This window comes from Zonotrichia leucophrys, chromosome 4A, assembly GCF_028769735.1.
Source record: "Zonotrichia leucophrys gambelii isolate GWCS_2022_RI chromosome 4A, RI_Zleu_2.0, whole genome shotgun sequence".
NCBI lineage: Eukaryota > Metazoa > Chordata > Aves > Passeriformes > Passerellidae > Zonotrichia > Zonotrichia leucophrys.
In genome coordinates, this window is record NC_088174.1 from 14,459,970 (window position 1) to 14,479,837 (window position 19,868).

Sequence of the window (19,868 nt, forward strand, 5' to 3'; positions counted from 1 at the left end):
CCATCCCCACCCTCGGTTGGCTCCGCCCCTGAGTGACGCAACGCTCTGCGATTGGCTGGAGTCCCGCCCCTCGGTGACGCACGGCCCCGCGATTGGCTGCGGAGACGCCCCGCTTGCCGTACCTGTCTGTGATTGGCCGTGGTGGCGCGCGGCCCGGTTTGAACGGCGGCCGTTGCGGTGCCGCCATTGGAACGGGCAGCGGCGGTTCCAGGTCAGTCCCGCGGCCGCCCCGCGACACCGGGCAGGGCCAGGCCGGGCCCGCTCCGCCCCCGCTCCAGCCCCGCTCCCGGCCCGGGGCCTCCGCTCCATCCCAGAGCCCCGGCAGGCCCGCTGCACCCCCCACCCCCTCCTCCCCAGAGCCCCGCTGAGGCCGCTTCCCGTCCACTCCACCCTCAGGCCGGGCAGGGCCGCGGCCAGCCCCGCTCCGTGCCCCGGCCCGCTCACGGCGCTCGTGTCCCGCAGGCTGGTGATGATGCGAGAGGACGAGAAGGGCATCCCGGTGCGCGTGGCGCTGCGCTGCCGGCCGCTGGTGCCCAAGGAGACCAGCGAGGGCTGCCAGACGTGCCTGTCCTTCGTGCCCGGCGAGCCTCAGGTGAGCCGCGGGGCCATCCCGGGGGTCCCGCAGTTACCGGGAGCCGCTACCAGCGCTGCCCCGTCCCTCTCGCCCGCAGGTCGTGGTGGGCAATGACAAAGCCTTCACCTACGACTACGTGTTCGACCCGTCCGTGGAGCAGGAGGAGGTTTTCAACACCGCGGTGTCGCCTCTGGTCCGTGGCATCTTCAAAGGTTTGTCCCGGGTTTTGCCCGTTTGGAGCCCGTTCCTCTCCGCAGAACGACGTGGGGCGTGTGCTCTGAGGCAGTTTTCATGGAATGCCACACGGGTTTGGGTTGGAAAGGACCTTAAAGCCCATCCAGTGCTACCCCTGCCATGTGCAGGGACATCTTCCCCTGTCCAGCCTGGTCTTGGATGCTTCCAAGAGGATCCAGAGGCACCCACAGCTTCTCTGGGCCTCCCCCCATCACAGGGAACAATTCCTTCCCAATATTCCTCTGGCAGTGGGAAGCCATTCCCTTTGTCCTGTGACTCCAAGCCATTATAAAAAGTCCCTCTCCCTCCTTAAGAATAACACAATGAATTGATAAACATCCTGTTCCAGGATACTGCAGTGAAGCTGGGATGGCAGAGAATTTGTGCTGTGTTTCTGTTTAGCTCTAATAAAACATCCAGTCTTAAAAAAGAGCTGAAATAATAATTTTCTCTGTGCTTTATGAAGTTTTCATTGCCCTTTTTTTTCCTTCCATGTTCCAGACTGTGATGTATGCTTAAAGCTGGTGTAAGCTGATGATTTTCTGCAAGGGTGGCTTTCAGAAATGCAGCTTTCAGTCTCCACGTGACTCACCCGGGTGTCCTTTGTCCCCTCAGGATACAATGCCACTGTCTTGGCCTATGGACAGACGGGGTCAGGGAAAACCTATTCCATGGGAGGCACCTACACTGCCAACCAGGAGCATGAGCCCAGCGTGGGGGTCATCCCCAGGGTCATCAAGCTGCTCTTTGAGGAGAAACAGCAAAGGCACGATTGGGACTTCGTCCTCAAAGTTTCTTATTTGGAGGTAAAAGTTTGGTTTTTATCAAGTTAGGAATAAAGGGAGCTTTGAGGTCACCTCCTTCAGGTAACAGATACTGATTAAATCAACCCCTAAGACTCCAGGAGGTTTTGCTAGTTCTTTCTGTCTTTCCCTGAAGGTGAAATGAATAAAATGTGCTGCTAAATTAACCCTAATTTCAGCCTGACTGCTCCTTTCTTTGGCTGGTAACTCTGCTCTGCTCCTCTGCTGCCTCCAGATTTACAACGAGGACATCCTGGACCTGCTGTGCCCCTCCCGAGAGCGCTCCCCCATCAGCATCCGGGAGGACCCCAAGGAAGGCATCAAGGTCTGCAGGGCTGGGGGCTGAAGGAGGGCTCCATGTGGGACTTTCTGTCATCCCCAAAACACTGGGGTGGGGATCATCCATGTGGTGGGAGCAGCACACAGAGATCCAGGGGGTTGGATGCTCAGGGAAACTTGTTCCTTGCCAAGGAGCACATCCAGTCCCTCCTGCTCATCCCCTGGGAGCTGCCTCTGCAATACTTTATTCACACAAATCCCCTCCCCATCAGCCCCTTCCTGTGGCTGGCACAGCTCTCAGCTTGGCCTGGGATATCCATGGATTTGTCCCTGGAGCCCTGAGGAGCTCTGGCTCCATCCCAGAGCCCAGCTGGATCTGGAGCAGGCAGAGGAAACCTGGGGGGTGTTTAGGAACAGCATCAGGACGTGATTCCATGTTCCTGAAGTAAAATTCACAACCAGTTTTTCCTGGGAGTTTCCATTCCAGCTCCCTGGGGATGGGCTGGCACAACCTGAGGTGCAGGGAGATTTTTCTGGTCCCAGGTGGGATGAAGAGGAAGCAGAGGATAAACAATGTTTCCTTCCTGGCTACAGATTGTGGGGTTGACAGAAAGAAATGTCACCTGTGCCCAAGAGACCGTGTCCTGCCTGGAGCAGGGGAACAACTGCAGAACTGTGGGATCCACGGCCATGAATTCCCAGTCCTCCAGATCCCATGCCATCTTCACCATCTTCATTGATCAGAAGAAGAAAAATGACAAGTGAGTGTCACTGTGCAGCTGATGAGAGTTACTTTCCCAAAATTCCTCATCCTGGTCCTGAGCTGTGCTTCTCAAGGCAGTTCAGGTTTTGGCTCCCTGAATTTTCAGCTCCTGGGCTGCTCCTTTTCCACCTGGGAGAGTAAAACAGTTTCTTTCTGCCCTAGGAATTGCAGTTTTCACTGCAAGTTACACCTGGTAGATCTTGCTGGCTCTGAGAGACAAAAGAAGACCAAGGCTGAGGGAGACAGACTCAAAGAAGGTCTCTGTGCTGGGATTGGTGGAGTTTGGGTTTCTTCTCACTTGGGAGTTAATAAAAGAGCAAAGCACTTCTTTAACCCTTTAATCTGCTTTTTTTAACCTTGTTACATTTTTAATAAGGGCAGGAAATGAGGAGTTTGGAGCTGTTGAGGTGGCTGTGCTCACTGTGAGCTTTGTCTGCAGGAATCAACATCAACAGAGGCCTCCTGTGCCTGGGGAATGTCATCAGTGCTCTGGGAGAGGAGAATAAAAAGGGAGGCTTTGTCCCCTACAGAGACTCCAAGCTGACCAGGCTGCTGCAAGGTGAGAGAAGATGATGACAAAGCCTAAACTTACAGGTGCTTTTTAAATAACAAAACAGGAGAAATCCCCCAGCTCTGAGCTGCTGCTGCAAAGGGATTTGTTTGTTTAATTTCTCACTGAAGCCAGGCCTTTCCTGGACTCTTATTTTAGGTTGCAAATGCAGTGAGATGAGCTCAAAACAAGTCCTGCTCTCCTGCACTTTGTGTGACAGGAGGAAACGAGACAAAATCAGGGCTTATTTTTGGTGGGGAGTGTCGGGATCATTACCTTGTCAGAGTGACCCTGAGAAGAGTTGGAAAGTCTCTTTTCCTAGCCTGGCACTTGAAGAAGGAGTCAGGGCCCTTCATTTCTTGGTCTCAAGATTGTTTATTTTATCTTATCTGTAAAAAATTTTCTCCTGCCCTGCCAAGGTCAGCTCAGCAAGACAGTCTGAGGCACTCTGACCACCCCCAGGCAGTGTCATCTTTTATACTACAAACTACTTATATCATATTTACTTTTAATTCCCAATACCTATCACCTGTGTTACACAGTGCACTTCTTCTCTAAACCAATCCCTGAGTGCCAACATCACAGCAGACAATGGAGAACATGAAGAAGAAAGAAGGATGAGATACACTCTGATTCCTTCATCTTGTCTTCATAACCCCTATACCAAAAATCCTAAAATCTACATTTTCACCCTGTGAACACTCTATTCTCACACCATGCAAACTTGTGTGGCTCTCATGTCCTCATACACAGGTGGCACTTCCTTAGAAGGATCAAAATCAAGCCACCAGGTGTTCTGGGCAGCATGCCAGGGTCCCCAAGCCCCCAAGAGGGTTCTGGGCAACTCTGGACATCCAGAGGGATGGTCTGACTTCCCACATCTCCCCCTTCTGTTTGCACCACAAACACTTCTTCTGCAACTGAGTTCCCACAGGGGAGAAGGAAGAGAAGTCTGGGAGCAGAGATCTATTATTGTACCTTAATTATAGCAACTCCCTGGGTGATGTCACAGCCAGAATGAAGCTCCAGCTGTCTGTGCCTTCCCTGGGATTTGTTTTCTTAGTCTGAAGATCTGGTCTTTATTTTTCAGTAGCTGGGATTTGTCTTTCAATGCATTTTATTTAAGTTACTCTTTAATTTGGGCAAAGCTTTAGTAATGAAATTACTGGGATTTTGATGGTAATTACATAATTTGCTGCAAAAGCTCTTCAGTATTTTCCATGTCTGAAAGTACCTAATTAAAACCTGGATTAGGCTGGATGTGGGGCCCCTTTTTCTTAATGATCAGTACCTTTAAGAGCCAATTTGTATAAAACCAAAGGATGAAGTTCCATGCAGCTTTGTGATCTGCTCTTAGCCAATAATTCCTTAAATTGGAGAAAATTCTGGATATTCATGGAGGTCTTATTATTAGGGAGGGGCAAACCTAAAAGAACCAGGCCAGAAATGGCATAAAGAAATTATTTATTAGGGCAATAACTGGGGCTTCTGGGGTGAAACCTTTTATTTCAAACCCTGACTTTGGCTTTTAAAAACCCACTTTAAAACAGATCTGAGTGTGCAGAGGAGAAAGTAAAGTGGCACCAAAATCCAGCTGTTTCATTTACATTTTGGGGCTGCACTCATGGCATTTCACTGTCATTGTTGCTCTGACAGCTTTGACATTGTTTCTTCTCCTTCCCAGACTCCTTGGGTGGGAACAGCCACACTCTGATGATTGCCTGTGTGAGCCCAGCTGATTCCAACCTGGAGGAGACCCTGAACACTCTGCGTTATGCTGACAGGGCCAGGAAGATCAAAAACAAACCCATTGTCAACGTGGACCCCCAGGCAGCTGAGCTGCACCAGCTGAAGCAGCAGGTACTGGGGGAACCCCTCAGCAAACCCCAAAGGAAGGCACAGCCTCACAAAAAATGCAAAACATCCCTCACGTGCATTGCTGTGTCTCTGGAGGTGGTGGGAAGGGGATGTGTGGATATTTCTTGGAGTTTTACTGCAGCCAGAGAAAAGTGGTTTACACCCAATAAACCATTGCCTGGTGAGCTACAGGCACAGTCAGAAATACAGAGATGGTTTGGTGCCTTCCTGACATCTCCTGCCTGTGCCCACCATGAGGGGCAGGGAAGGATTTTCCCTGGGGTGATCCAGAGGGAAGGGAAGAACCTTTTGAGGAGTAAATAATTGGGAGTACTGTAACAACACCACTCCTTTGCACAGGCAGTGGTAACAGGGGAATTATGGAGCAGGGAAGTCAGGAAGACCAAGGATCCATGGAGCTGTTACATTCACAAGCAATAATTATTTGTCTTTGCAGGTCCAGCAGCTCCAGGTGTTGCTGCTCCAGGCCCATGGAGGGACCCTGCCTGTGGCTCTCAAGTAAGATTTGTTATTCAATGCCCTCTGGATGTGTATTTATCACACTCCAGAGAATCTCTGGATCTCTTAGCTCTGGGCAGTGCTGTGGAATGAGGGGGGAACAAATTGGTTGCTTTTTCCCCCCTTTTTTTGGCATCCTTACTGGAATTCCATGGGATATTTAGCTTTGTAGCAAACACCTCATGATTGCAAAAATCCGTTGCAGGAAGTAAAAGAGGAAGCAGGAAACACCTCCTGAATAAATTGCTGTCTCTGAGACCCATCCATCCCTGCTCTCCTCACCCCTCTATCCCTAAATGTGGGGCAGTTCCACCTCCATTATCCTTAAAACACAAAGTCTGGGACAGAGTTGGGCTGTGCAGGTGTTGTGTTCTGGGCATGTTCCAAACCCAAGGACATGGAGTTCACAACCTCTGTTTGGAGGTTTTTCCTGCATTCTGGAAGTGTCCAAGGCTTGGACAGACCCTGGAGCAGCCTGGTCTGTGGAAAGTGTTCTGCCCATGGCAGGGGTGGGGCTGGATCAGCTTTAACATCCTTCCCTCCCAAGCAATTCTGGAGTATTTATTTTAAATTATTTAGGGAATTATAACAATAATTTTGGAGGTAACTTCAATGCTGTATCAAAGCCCAAACTCACACGCACTGCTCCTTGTTGTTGCAGTGGTTTGGCCCCCTCAGAGAGCCTCCAATCCCTGATGGAGAAGAACCAATCCCTGCAAGAGGAGATCCAGAAGCTGAGCCAGGGGCTGAGTGAGGCTGCTGGGCAAACAGCACAGATGCTGGAGAGGATCATCCTGGTAAGTTCTGTTAGCCCAGGAAAGCTCAAAATTGCTGGGAGTGAATCAACAGCAGCTCCAGTATTTATGACACATTGAGAATCTCTCTTAAATGTTCCTTTCATGTTGATTCCAAACCAGTCAGAACCAAAAACGTGCCTGAATCTGTTGGTCTTTAGTTTCCTTTTGGAAAAAGGAGACCTGAATCTTTCAGCATTTTTAATACTTTAAATATTTTGTTTTAATATTTTAAATAGCACTTGCACAGTTGTGCTCTCCCTTCCCCACTCTGCTTTTTTCCTATTGCCTGCAGTGTCTATCCCTGAAAAAATGCTGTGAAATCCAGACTGGTGGCCCTGACCATGAAAGACCTTTCAGTGCATTGATTTTCACACTGCCAATCTTTTACTGAAAATTATCAACTGATTTCTGGCTTCTTATCTTCTACAATTCTGATTTCTCTAGACAGAGCAAGAAAATGAGAAGATGTATGCAAAACTAGAGCAGCTTCAGCACCATGCTGTGTAAGTGTCCCCACACCCTTCTCCTGGAATAATGTCCTTGGGAATTCAGTGTTTTCAGTGGCATAAACTGGATCCAACCAGCTGGAGTTTGTTCATCCAGAATCATTTCAGAGGTTGAGGGGAGAAGGTTGTTCCTCCCTGGTGCAAACTCAGCATGGACTTGTTCCCCTGTTTCCAGGTGCAAGTTGGATCTGCAGAAGATGGTGGAGACCGTGGAAGATGAAGAGTTCAAGGAAAATGTGGAGGTGATCAGGAACCTGCAGCAGGTGCTGGCTGAGCTGCAGGTAAGGCTGAACCCAGGGAGTTGTGACAACAATCCCAGGAAATCTGGGATTCCACTCCAACAGCTTCCCTCAAGGAGCTCAGCAATTAAAATGTGAAATGACTCTTGAGATCCACTTCAGAATGTCCTGTTGTGCTGTAATGCTGCAGAAAGGCCACTTGTGCTGCTCCTGGGGTGAAGGGAAGGAGGAGTTTACATGGAAAAACCTGACACAGGAGCTTGGCATGGATTTACAGTCCCTAAATTAGATGGAGTGTTCCAAACTTGGTGATTTTTATGGACAATGCAAATTGCAGAGGTCTGAGATTGTTAAATAGACACTTCCATGCTTTTGTCTAATGGAGGAATTTCAGTTCTCCCTCACTGGACATTCCTCTGTTCTCTCCTCCTCCTCTTACTGTTATCTCAGTGCTGGAGTTCGGGGAAGATTTCAAGGAATGTTTTTTCCAACTAGACATGGAGGAGTTTCCCCACATTCCTTGAGGAGGGGGATGATGATGGTCTCCTCTTTCCAGAGAGGTTCTGGCCAGAGGAGAATCACATTGTGCTTTGCCATAATGTGCCAACAGACTCTTATTTCCTTAATTTGATTTCATATTTCTCTTTTCACCCAAACTTTCTCTTTCTCTGTCCACCAGAGTGAAAGCGCTGCCGCCACAGAAGCTGCTGCAGAGCTGCCAAACTCTGAACAGGATTCTCCAGGTGTAAGTGAGGGGCTCAGCAGTGCACACCTCACTGGGGCATGGTTTTATCTCCTCATCACTTTTATCTGCTCCCTGTTGTCATCATATTTCAAAAGTCCCTTACCTTCTTGGTGATTTCTTGTGGGCAGCTCTCCACAGCACTGACTCCTTCAGATTGTTCCTTCTTTCTCAGGGCTCCTCTGCCTCCTCAAGGCTTTCCCTGACTGGCCAACCCACCCCTTTTATCCCAGTTATCTTTGTTAGTCATAGCTGCAGCCCATTAAAGGCAAGGCTGTTCTTTTTCTTTGGTAATTAGAACAACTGGGACTTATCAGGGCAAGGCCACCTCTAGCTCCCTCCTGCTCATTTTCTAACCCAAATGCTTGATAAATCATCACCCTTGTCTGTGCTGTTTCAAACTCAATGTGTTCACAGTCAAGAACCTGTTCTCATTTCTGAATATCTAATTTTTTTACATAAAAATGAATCTGAAGTGCTCTGTGGAAATAATAATTCAGGAGCTTTGGATTGGCCTCTCCTCATGGCTGTGTCTCCTGCAGGGAGCAGAAGTGGCCCAGGAACCCAAGAGAGCCTCAGACTTCAGCACCCAACACGCCCTGCGCCAGGCACAGCTCTCCAGGGAGCTGCTGGAGCTCAACAAAGCCCTGACTCTGAAAGAGGCCCTGGCCAAAAAGATGTCTCAAAATGATACTCAGCTGGGGCCCATTCAGTCCCAGTACGAGGTAAGGCTGGAATCCTCCTTGGTCAGTTTGTTTTCCCCAATTCCTGCTGGGGAGGGAAGGGAGATGTGTCCTCAGGAGCCTGTTCTGATCTGGGTTTATTCCATGAGCTGGGTCCCTGCTCCCTTGGACAGCTTTACCTGCTGTGCTGGGATCTCCCATCTCTGAAATGACTCAGTCAGGACACGGCCCCAGTGACTCTGTGCCCACCAAGGCTCCAGAGTGTGCTGGGCCAGCCCCTGTGACCCTCACACTGCTCTGGGATTTGGTGGTTTTGCAGCCTGCTGTGAAGGAATTGGGTTTTTCAAGGTTTCTCAATCTTAAAGCTTTGTCTCAGGGTGTCTTTACAAGGTTTCTATTTGGAGATTTATTCTTCTTCTCCTTTCTAGACCAATATCAGGGATCTGGAATTGGAGGTCAGCAACTTGCAGAAGGAAAAGGAGGAGCTGATCCTTGCTCTGCAAATGGCGAAGAAAGACATCAACCAGGCCAAGTAAGAGCTCTGGGGGCTGTCAATGTGTCTGAAAATCCAATGTCTTGCACTTCCATGATGTGTAAAAGCTCTTTTTTGGTGTAAAAGTGTCCCTTTAATGTGCCAGGAGCTGCAGAGAAGCCTCCTGTGGGCTTTCAGCAGCAGCAGAGGTGACATTTGGATTTGTTGTTGTTCCTCTCCAGGCTGAGCGAGCGGCGCCGGAAAAGGCTCCAGGAGCTGGAAGCACAAATTACTGAGCTCAAGAAGAAGCTGAATGAGCAATCCAAGCTCCTGAAGCTGAAGGAATCCACAGAGCACACGGTGTCCAAACTGAACCAGGAGATCAGGGTAAGCAACAGGCACCTCTGACTTGAGCCAGTGTGGGCAAAGCAGATCTCAGACAGGAATCCCAAACAGGAATCCACTTTCTCTTTAGTCAGACTGAAAATAGCAGTTTTTGGCAAGATTCCTGTGGCCACATGACCACAATAGGCAGGTGGCTACTGAGATTTGGAAGGAAAATAAGTCCAAAGTATCTTCTGGCATTTTTAAATTATTTGCCTCAGTCAAATAATTTGATTTCTCTAAATTGTGCCTGTGTTGGTTTTCCTCTTATGTGTTGCCAAGATATTTCAGAAGTCCCTTATCTTCTCAGTGATTTCTTGTGGGCAGCCTCTTCACAGCACTGACTCCTTCCTCTGCAGATTCCTCTCCCTCCTCAAGGCCTTCTTCCAGAAGGCTTTCCCTGGCTGGCCAGCCCACCCCTTTTATCCCAGTTATCTTCATTAGTCACAGCTGCAGCCCAATTAGAACAGCTGGGACTTAGCAGGGCAAGGCCACCTATACAATACATAGATTTTTACTTATGACTCAAAGGCCACCTATATTTCCCTCTTTTAATTAAAGAAACATGTTTAAATAGACATATTTAGATGTTCTGCTTAAGATTAACAATTATACAAATATTTAAGTACAATATCATGTATTTCACTTATGACTCAAAGGCCACCTATGCTTGTGCCAGAAAAAACCCTGTATTTTAGCATTTTGAGAGTGTCCTGAATGGGAGCACAGCAAGATTTCCCACCTGCCACTCCCCACACCTGGCAGACACAGGGGGGAATGGAGGTTGAAGCTCTTTAGGATGTAAATCCTGGATAATTCTTCCAGCCCCTGGTGTCTTTCAGGAAATGAAGCAGCAAAGAGTACAACTGATGCGTCAGATGAAAGAGGACACTGAGAAATTCCGTCAGTGGAAGCAGCAGAAGGACAAGGAGGTGATCCAGCTGAAGGAAAAGGTGAGCAAACAAGCCCTTCACTCTATTCCATCCTCCAAAGGGATGCCTGAAGGTTTCTTTAACTGGGAAGTATCTTAGGAGAGCTGGGAATGCTTTGAAGAGAAGCTTGGCTCATGTGGCTGCCACTTTTCACCACTTGACTTGTTTGTGGCTGGAGATCTTCAAGCTCTTGCCACAGCTGTGACTCTGCTCTAAAGCAGACAGCAAAATTAGTCAATATTTGAAGGATTTACAATTGTGGAGTTTGGCCTCAGCATGGGAGGTTTTTAAACTTCCAAAGAAATGTTGGATCTGCAGGTCAGTAAATATCAGCTGCTGAGTGCAATGGCCAGCAAACAGCTGGAGTTTGGTGTCACAGCAGTTCCTGCCCCTCAATGCCCTGGGGTGCTCAGGCTGGAATTTTGGAGCTGCAGCCTTTCCTTTGTCATGGAAAATGTGACTTTTGCAGCTGTTTCTCCTTGCAGGACCGTAAGCGACAATATGAGCTCCTGAAGCTGGAGAGGGATTTCCAGAAGCAGGCCAACGTCCTCCGGCGCAAAACAGAGGAGGTGAGGAGCCAACATCTCCTGGACATCCCAACCAATCCCTAAAGTCTGCCAAGTGGGGCTGGAGGAAGGATCAGGATACACAGAAACATCTGAAAGGAAGTTTAGAGGCTGGGCAAAAAAAATTCTCACTGTAGAGAAATCCCCATTTCTGCTTTGGAGGGATCCCAGTTAAATTTGCTCCTCAAAGACCAGGTGGCTCTGGGTGGCCAGGTGGCAAATCCATACAGATGCCCAAGGAAGTGGGGAATGAGTTTGGGTGGTGGATCTGCAAGGTTGCAGTTCAGAATCCTTTCAGGATGGCTTTGTAAAAGAAATTCATCTTCAACCTCTCATTTTGGGTGTTTTCTTCTATCTTCAGGCACAGGAGGAGCTTTTCTTTTAAAGGAGGAATGGCAGCAAAGGAAATAAATTAAGAGCAGGAATCCTTGAGTTAAACCAGGATAACTTGAGATTTATTAACCTTGTGCTGTCACTGTCCCAGTGTTTGCCCTGGGCTGGGAATCCCTGGTGTTTCCAGCTGTAGCAGATGATTTGCAGTCCCTGTTCAGCTCCTTGTGGAATCTTTTCCAGGCAGCAGCTGCCAACAAACGTCTCAAGGATGCTCTGCAGAGGCAGAAGGAGGTGGCAGATAAACGGAAGGAGACCCAAAATCGGGGCATGGAAGGAATTGCCACACGAATTAAGGTGGGTAACAGTGGTTTTGCATCCCTACACTGGGCAAACTGGGATTTGGGGTGGGTGCTGCTGGCCTTGGTGGGAATTGCAGTGGGATTATTCAGAAGGGTTCAGTCCTGGAGCTGAGCTCAGCCACTGGGTTTTGGGGGTTGTTTTTCCAGAGCTGGCTCGCAAACGAAGTTGAGGTTCTTGTCAGCACTGAGGAAGCTCGCAGACACCTGGCAGACCTGCTGGAGGACAGGAAAATCCTTGCAAAAGAGCTCCTTCAGCTGAAAGAGAAGAAAGATGCTGGAGAAAACCCCCCTCCAAAGCTGCGGGTAAGAGGGAAATTCCTCTTCTCCCACCCCACTCCTCTGGCTGTTCAGCAATACTGGATTCACTCTTCTCTCTCCTACTTGGCCTGTTCCCTCAGAAGGTGGGGATGGATCCCACTCTTTCTGGGAGAAAGGGTTAATATTTTTATCCTCTGAATGTCAGGGACAAGAGGTGCTGAAGGAACTTGTTACTTTAAGGAATTTGGGAAACTTTTTTCCCTGAAAAGGCAGTCAGGCTTTGGAACAGGCTGTCCAGGGAAAATGGTGGAATCACCATCCCTGGAGGTATCCAAAAACCATCTGGATGTGGCACCTGGGGACACGGGTGACCCATCAGTGTTGGGTGAATGGTTGGACTCAACGCTCTGGGAGAGCTTTTCCAACCTCAAGGATTCTGAGGGATGGGAGTGGCTCACTCCCCTTAGCACAGCCTTTTGGGGAGGAACAGTGGAACTGAAGCTGTGGGGGGATCCCTGGAGGTTCTCCTAGCTGGAGTATCTGTAAAAGTGTGATTTCCTCCCCTGTTGCTGCCCTGCATCCCTGTGCGCTGTGCTTGCAGAGGCGCACGTACTGCCTGGCTGAGCTGCAGGCTCTGGACACGGATGTCTCTGTCTCCAAGCAGATTGAGAGCCTGCAAACAGAGATGGAGCTCAGGTAAGGCACTGCCCCAGTGCTCATCCACACACACTGACACTGCAATGATGAGGGAAAGCCTTTTCACTCAGCACAAGAGAAGTTGCATTGCTGTGCTTCCCTAACCAGCACCCTAATCCATCTAATTGTTTTGGAGCCACTGCCAATCAAACTGGGGTGAAAATACAGATGCTGAAAATCTTTTTCCAAAACTCCAAGTTTCAAGATCATCTTTGCAGTCTGATTCATACTGATGGACAAACCTTTTTCTTCTGCATCTGTGGTCTTTAATCATATTTACACTGGGTGTCAGCAAGGAAAGCCTTCCAATGCTACCTGGAGCACCTTTGGTGTTTGGTGGAATGGGTGGCCAAGCTCTGTCTCCACAGATGAAAAACATCCCCCATGGTAAATTGTAACTGAAAACAGAGCTGAGGTATAATTACACCAAGAATCCACATCTTTATACACAGGGTGATAGGGAGTGACATCTGAAGTTTTGTCTTTGTTTTGTTCAAGCCCAAAAATGCCAAATTTGATGCAAAAATCCATTTTTACAGAACCAAGAATTTCCAATTCTTGGGGTTCAAAGGATGCTTCAGGAAGGAAATTTGGTCCCAACACCCCATCCATCAGAGGGATTTATAACAAATGGTGGAAGACGTGGAGGAATGGTTTTTGGCCAAGTATCTACTGGCAAACAGACCAAACAAGTTAAAAATGGCTTTTCAGGGAGTGAAACCCCCAAACCCCTTTCAGTGGGTTTTCCTATCTGGAATTTTTCCAGAATGTGGGGAAAATACTCAGGCACTTAGACTGGGTGTTTGGAGCTGTTAGTGAGCACCTCTGGGGGAAAAACCTCCACTTTTATTTGGGAATGTGGAGTGGAGGCAAAACTCCCCAGGGAAGCAATGCAGGCTCCAGGTGCTCCATTGAGCAGCAAAAATCTCAATTTATACTGTTTTATTTAATATTCTGGGAACAGTCACATTAGCCCAGAAACCAGCCCTGTTTTTTTCCTGTGTTGTAACCCCAAATCCATGGATTCTTCCCCAGGAGTGCCCAGATAGCAGATCTGCAGCAGAAGCTCCTGGATGCAGACAATGGAGATCGGGCCAAGCAGCACTGGGACAGCATTGCCACCCTCCTGGAGGCCAAGTGTGCTCTGAAGTATCTCCTGGCAGAGGTAAACCCTGGGCTTTCCTCTTTTATCCCTGAAAACAAAGGCTGTAACACAAATAACAGGAAGTGACCAAAGGAATTTGAGTAGAGCCTTCTTGTAATGGATGAGGTTTGTTCCCTTCTCAAGTTTGGATTAAAGTAACCTGTATGGGGGAGTGAAATCTGAAAAGCAGGGAAGAGAGGGATGGAATAGATGAGGGTCTGGATGCTTGCATAGGAAAGGGAAAAGGCAAATTTCAAAAGTGGAAGAGAAGAAAAAGTATCTAAAATACTTCCTGAACAAGCAGGGAAGCAGTGGAATTGGTATTGAGATGGGAAAAAGAAAAATTGGAGTAGTGTGGGATCTGGGAAAGAGCAACTGAAGGACAAAATTACCCCTTGTTCCCTGGTGCTTGGAAATCAAAGGAGAAGGGTGAAAAGGAAAATATTCCAAGTGCTGCAGGAAGGGAGGTGAATTCAGAACAGTGAACAAGACCCTCAGCTCCCTGGGTTGTCCCTGTCCCAAGCCATGCCTTGCTCTTGTTTTCCAGCTGGTCTCCTCCAAAGTGCGGGAGAGCAAACTGCAGAGTGGCCTGCAGCAGAGCCAGGCCAGCTGCTCTGATGTGCAGAAGATGCTCATGGAAGAGAGAAACCACATGGCAGAGGTGGAGGCAGAGCTCCAAAATCAGATTTTGGTGCAGGAGCAGCAACACCAGGAAAAGGTGAATCGCAGCTCATGGAAATTTGGAGTCTGATCTCCAGGTCTGCTCAGAGAGAAGGGCAAAGGGGGATGTGCTGAAATGAAGCTGGTGCTGAATATCAGCTCAAATTCTGTTGGATTTTTGCAGATGGTTCATTCAAAGCCAACGAAATCTCTGTATTTATCCTGTGTAAATTGGTTTATTCAGTAACTTTCCTCCTGCTTTAAATGAGGAGGTTACACCTGAGCACAAAATCACTTTTCAAATAGATCAGGGTGGAATTGTGCTGGAAGTGGCAGGAAATTTCCCTGAGCCTGGACTTTGATGCCAAGTGCTCCTTTCAGGAATTCACCCTTGTTTATTCCCTGTTTATTTTTAGGTTCTGTACCTGCTCAGCCAATTCCAGCAAAAAGAAGCAGCAGAGAAGAGGTTGGAAGATTCCCTGAACGAGCAGGAGAAGCAAATGCAGGAGCGACTGCGGTTCCAGGTGCAGGGGCTGGGGGAGGCTGGGATCCTTTGGGATTCTGAGAAGGATTGTGTGGAATTAGGAGAAGGATTCTGTGTTCCCTTTGCAGAAGCCTGCATGAAGTGGTTGCTGTGCAGGCTGGAATAACCCTGGGGGATTTTCTCTTCTTTATCTCCAATGAAACAAATTTCCTCTTGTCCTGCAAACAGGAGGAAGAGCTGAAAAAAATGAGGGAAATCTGTGAGAAGAACCAGGAGCTCCTCCGGGAAAATGACACTCTGAAACAGGTAGAGCCTTGTAGAGACACCAGAGCCTCGTGGCAGCTGGGTTTGATGATTGTGCAGAGCTAATTCTTGTCCCTTTTGACAGAAACTGCTGCTCCTCCAAGTTGCCAGTGGCCAGAAGATCCAGCACATCCAGCAAAGGCCACCTGAGTCTCCAGACTCTTCTTTTGATTATGTTCCACCCAAAGTAAGAGGCTGCACAGATTGTGTTGCACCTGAATTCTTTGCTAGATTTCATCTTGGCTATTGATAACGTGGTTTTCATTCTCCTAAGCTGCTTTTACCAAGCACTTGTTCTCTAATTGAAATTTTGCTCATTTAATTCAGTCCTTTCCAGCAGACTCAAATACCTTGCATTAGTTTATTTATTAAAAGAAAAAAAAAGGCAAACAAACCCCCAAACCTCATTGTAGTTCTGACTCTGTATCCTCTGTCACAATCCAGATTGTTTTTCTGTAGCATTCCCAGTCTTTAAATTATGGAGCAAGGCATTTGTTTCACAGCCAACTTTGCTGCTTTGCATGGAGCCAAATCTTAGTGCTGGGAGGAAGAAATTATTAAAAACTCTTTGGACAGGAGTGTGACATTTGTTTTTTGTCATGTGATGTGTCAACAACTCAGACTTCCAAGGATTTGTCATCAATAGTTTAAATTTCAATCCTGATAATTAGATTTTTTTTTTCCTTCCTTCACCCCACAACCTTCTTGGCTGTGAGGGACTCTGAAAACCCTAATAAAACCCTATTAAAATGTAATCATTATTAATATTATTAATGAAATAGAGCTGGTTTTTGGTGGCCTAACCCCTGGTGCTCCTGTGTTGCAGCCCAAGTGCCGCCGGCAGACGACGGCCAAGCCCCGAGCGCCCAGCCCTGAGGTGGATGTGGAGGATCTGCTCTCTGACCCTGGGGAGCTGGAGGATTCTGACTGGCTTCCTGGGAAAGCAGGCAGAGGAACCAGGAAAAACCTCATGGGGGTAAGATCCAGCTGCCCTTGGTCCAGTGTCTGTTAGGGAATCACTTGGTGTGGGCAAGGTTTGGGCGTGGAGCTGTGGTGTCCCCACTGCTCTCAGAGTGGCAGGAGTGGGTTATTTGGGTGCCTGGGGACATTTGGGACATTGCCACAGACACAGCAAAGGTTGTCTGCAGTCAGAAAGACCTTCCTGGACAGGTTTTCCCTGTCCAAGTCACTTTCTCCCATGTTCTGTCCTGCTGCCCGTGTCTGAGCTGGCCTCTGCTTTAGGAACAGCCCCAACAGCAGCCAGATCCATCCAGGGAGCCAATTTTAGGGGGAAAAACAAACAAAAAAAAGGATGGCCTGTTGTGGATCCCTGTTTCCTTTGGGAACCTGCAGCTTGAGTCCTGACAGAGCCTCAGCTTCCATCTGTGTCAGTCTGGAGCTTCAGCCTGTGGCTCAGAAAATTCCTGAGGCTTTTGGGGTGGGGACTCTCTCTTTTTGTGGAAGTGTGGCACAGAAACTGGGATCCTTTGGCATAACCTCAAGCCAGGCACTGAGTAACTGAAGGTACTTCTCCTGTAGATCCTGAGGATGGATCTGTAGGTAGAAGGATTTTATTCTGGATATTAGGAGGAAAATTATGCTGGGATGTAGCGAAATGTGACAAGGGGCAGCTTGGGGGTGTTCCTGTCCTTGAGATGCCACAGCTGGCAGGGCCTGGAGCATTCCAGGAGCATCCTGGCCATTGGATCCCCCTTCCCTCCCTGCAGTGCTCGTGCAAGGGCCGCTGTGGGAACAGGCAGTGTGGCTGCAGGAGGCAGAAGTTGGGATGCACCGACGGCTGCAGCTGCGCCGCGGCCACGTGCAGGAACAGGGAGCGGGGCCTGGTGAGTGCTGCTGCCCCTGGGGGCACAGGGGCTGCATGTGGGCAGGGGCAAAGCTGGAGGAAGGGATAATTCCCACACAAGCATAGTTTGTCCAGGCAGAGCAAGTGCACTTTGCTGAAACTCTGTCAATGTCACTAATTAGTGCCTCTCTGGTAACTGAGGAAAATTTTCCACTGCAGGACCAGACTCTGCCTATCAGGACAGAATTTTGGAGATTCACAGCAAAGATTTTCGTGTTCCCACTTCTCCTCCTCAAATCTAAGGATAAAAAGTTTCCTTTTTCCTTTTTGACTAAATAAATTAAAGTTTTGTCTTTGGCTTCAGACAACACCAAACCCTGACTCATTCCCAGATTTCTTTTTAAGAATGGAAGGGATGGTTTGGGGGAGGGGGTTGTAGCAGCAGGAAGGTCCATGAGAAACTGATGTTCCTAGTGGGAATTTCGAGATGTGGAGCAGGGACATCCCACAGTGCTCTAAATATTAGTGCCTAGTCTGAGCTGCAGCATCCTGTGCTGTGGAAAACTTGCCAGCTGGAGAGCAGGGGGCTGTGGTGGGAAGGGAAGGGATGGATGTTCTGTAAGAGCTTCACCCTCTGCTGCCCCTCAGGAGACCACAACATGTGAGGAGCACAAAAGGGACTCAGAGGGGTCCTTGAAGCTGGAAGACCCCACGGAGGTGAAAGCAGAAGAGACCTTCTTCCAGCCCGTGTGTGTCACTCCAACCAACAAGGTATTCCCAGGGCAGAGCAGAGCTGCTGAGTGAGGGTCTTGGAGGGAAATCACCCCAGAGGAGAAGCTGCTGCTGGAAAACTCTGCACAGCTCCAGGCAGCTTGTGTGGAAGCCGAGAGTGAGCTGAATTCCTCAGTTCCCACACTGAAATGATGCCATGAGCTTGCCACGTTTTCCTGCAGCAGAGAGGGGAAGGGAGGAGCTTGCAGGATAAAATCCTGTCTGTCCATGTTCAAAGTGACCTCTCTGACCTGGCACATCTCATTTCACCTCAGCTAAACAAATTCCCTTATCCCATGGGAGCCCACTATTCCAGCTGCTGTCTCTTCCTCCTGCATCTTGGTATTTTGTCAAAAATTTTGTCTTTTTCCTGACTTGAGTAAAAAAAGCAACTCTTGATGTTGGCCTGGCACTTGGTGTCCTGCTGCCTCTGGTGGGTTACTAACTCCAAAGATTGTCCCTTGCTTTCCCCCAGGTCCTGCAGGACCTCACAGAGCAGGAGGTGCTCCTGAAGATTCCCAGCACTGCTGCCCCCCTGCTCGGGAGGGATGAGGAGTCCCAGGAGAACCAGAATCCCTTTGGGAGGAGGAAGAAGAGGATGCTGAGCAGCAACATCAGCTTCTTCTCAGGCTGCACCCCCATCAAGGAGTAGTTTACCTGTCCTGGAGCTTTTCCCATCCCTTTAGGCCACATTCCTGGTGATTTTTGAGGGAGTTGGATTCTCCTGCTGGAGCAGGAGCTCCTGCCCTCAGCAAGGGAGCCAAACTTCTTTCTTTGTTATGTCTCTGTAAATATTTGTGTGTTGGGGCCAGGTGGGGGTTAAGAATTTTTCCTCTGAAATTCCTGGAGTGAATGGAGGTGATTTTCCAGGTGGGTGTTCCCAGCTCCCTCCCTCCTGCTGAGCTGTGAACGCTGGGTACGGTTTCACCTGCAATCTTGAGAGAGCTTTGTCTCTGCACTGGAGCTCTGCTCCTGCCTCTTCCCATGAGCCTGAAGGAACTTGTCCAGCTGCCCTGGGGGAGCCATGGAGTGAGAAGGCTCTGGCTGAAGTCTCAGCCTGAGCAGTTCAGAGCTGCTGGTTTTTCTGGCCCCTTTAGCCGCTGGACTGTGCTTATTCAGTGAACTTAGAAACTTGACCTATGTGAATAATGTAGGAATTTTAACTCTGGTTTGTGATTTCAATAAAGGAGTTACTAAATAAACCTGACTTGGAGTTGGAATTATTGTGCACAACACCCCCAGCCTCCCCTGGGCTCTCTGCACCGTTGCTGTCACTGGGACCTGCTCAGGTCTTTCTGTCCAGAGACCCCAAACAAGTTCCTGCTGCTTTTCCTTGCCCTCAGCCCGAAGTTATGAGTCTCAGCAGGAAGAGAAGGTGATAAATGTAAATTTTGTTAAATTTATTTTTCCTCTTCTGCCAGTGGGTGTGACCCAGCCCTTCCCTGAGACGTGCACAGGGCTGTGGGATTTGGGCAGCAGCTTCCCTGACCTGAGAATCCTCTTTATTTACCTGTTGGATGAGGGCTTTGCCAATTCAGGGAATCCCAGGATGGTTTGGGTTGGAAGAAGCCTTAAGGATCATCCACTTCCACCATCCCAGGCTGCTCCAAGCCCTGTCCAAACTGGCCTTGGACACTTCCAGGAATGGGACAGACCCAGCTTCTCTGGACATCCTCTGCCAGGGCTTTGCTACTCTCACAGGGACGAATTCCTTCCCAAAATCCCCCTCACTCTGCTTTCCAAGTCTATGAAGGCTCTGAGAGCTGTAAAGTATTTCCAAGTGATTTAAATGAACTTGGAAGTTCTGAGGGCTTAGGCCCTAACAGAACATTGTCCCAATAATATTATGTAATAATATTATATATATATATATTTTTGTATAACAATATTATATATTATTATATAAAATATATATGTTTACATTATATAGCACAGGATTATGTCGTTTATTTTAGAATGTGTACCTAATTCATAAAATACAATTTCTATATGAAGTGTTTGTATGCATAATTAACTACTCTGTATTCTCTCTACACACTATATTCTGTATATTTAATGTCTGTGTGCACACATATACATTAATATATAAATATCTATGTGTATAGACAAATGTATATATATTGTCTGGGAGAGTTTTGAGTGTACAAGGCAATTAC

At 48.3% G+C, this 19,868-nt stretch overlaps 1 protein-coding gene across 2 annotated transcripts; it reads left to right on the top strand.

Moving 5' to 3' along the window:
- Positions 1-162: 162 nt before the first annotated feature.
- Positions 163-18,918, top strand: KIF4A (kinesin family member 4A). 2 transcript variants are annotated; one of them, XM_064712836.1, is made up of 31 exons: positions 163-211; positions 463-592; positions 672-786; positions 1,424-1,614; positions 1,847-1,936; positions 2,485-2,651; positions 2,816-2,910; positions 3,093-3,212; positions 4,888-5,063; positions 5,518-5,579; positions 6,241-6,376; positions 6,821-6,879; positions 7,058-7,163; positions 7,801-7,866; positions 8,406-8,588; positions 8,975-9,078; positions 9,261-9,405; positions 10,245-10,355; positions 10,820-10,903; positions 11,474-11,587; positions 11,740-11,895; positions 12,452-12,546; positions 13,582-13,711; positions 14,238-14,408; positions 14,767-14,874; positions 15,063-15,140; positions 15,223-15,324; positions 15,964-16,113; positions 16,865-16,981; positions 17,590-17,712; positions 18,188-18,918. In XM_064712836.1, exons 2-31 carry the CDS (start codon positions 470-472, stop codon positions 18,362-18,364), a joined length of 3,654 nt encoding a protein of 1,217 aa, XP_064568906.1. In that variant the 5' UTR covers positions 163-211; positions 463-469; the 3' UTR covers positions 18,365-18,918. The 2 variants fall into 2 exon arrangements, with proteins under 2 accessions (XP_064568906.1, XP_064568907.1); XM_064712837.1 differs by lacking the exon at positions 16,865-16,981 and having other exon boundaries at positions 18,188-18,877.
- Positions 18,919-19,868: the final 950 nt, after the last annotated feature.

Bases quoted from the DNA above. Each gene is read 5' to 3' on its own strand.
- KIF4A (XM_064712836.1), top strand. From the start codon at position 470: ATGATGCGAGAGGACGAGAAGGGCATCCCGGTGCGCGTGGCGCTGCGC. The intron at 10,356-10,819 runs GTGAGCAAACAA...TTCTCCTTGCAG, and splicing joins TGATCCAGCTGAAGGAAAAG to GACCGTAAGCGACAATATGA. The intron at 11,896-12,451 runs GTAAGAGGGAAA...CTGTGCTTGCAG, and splicing joins ACCCCCCTCCAAAGCTGCGG to AGGCGCACGTACTGCCTGGC.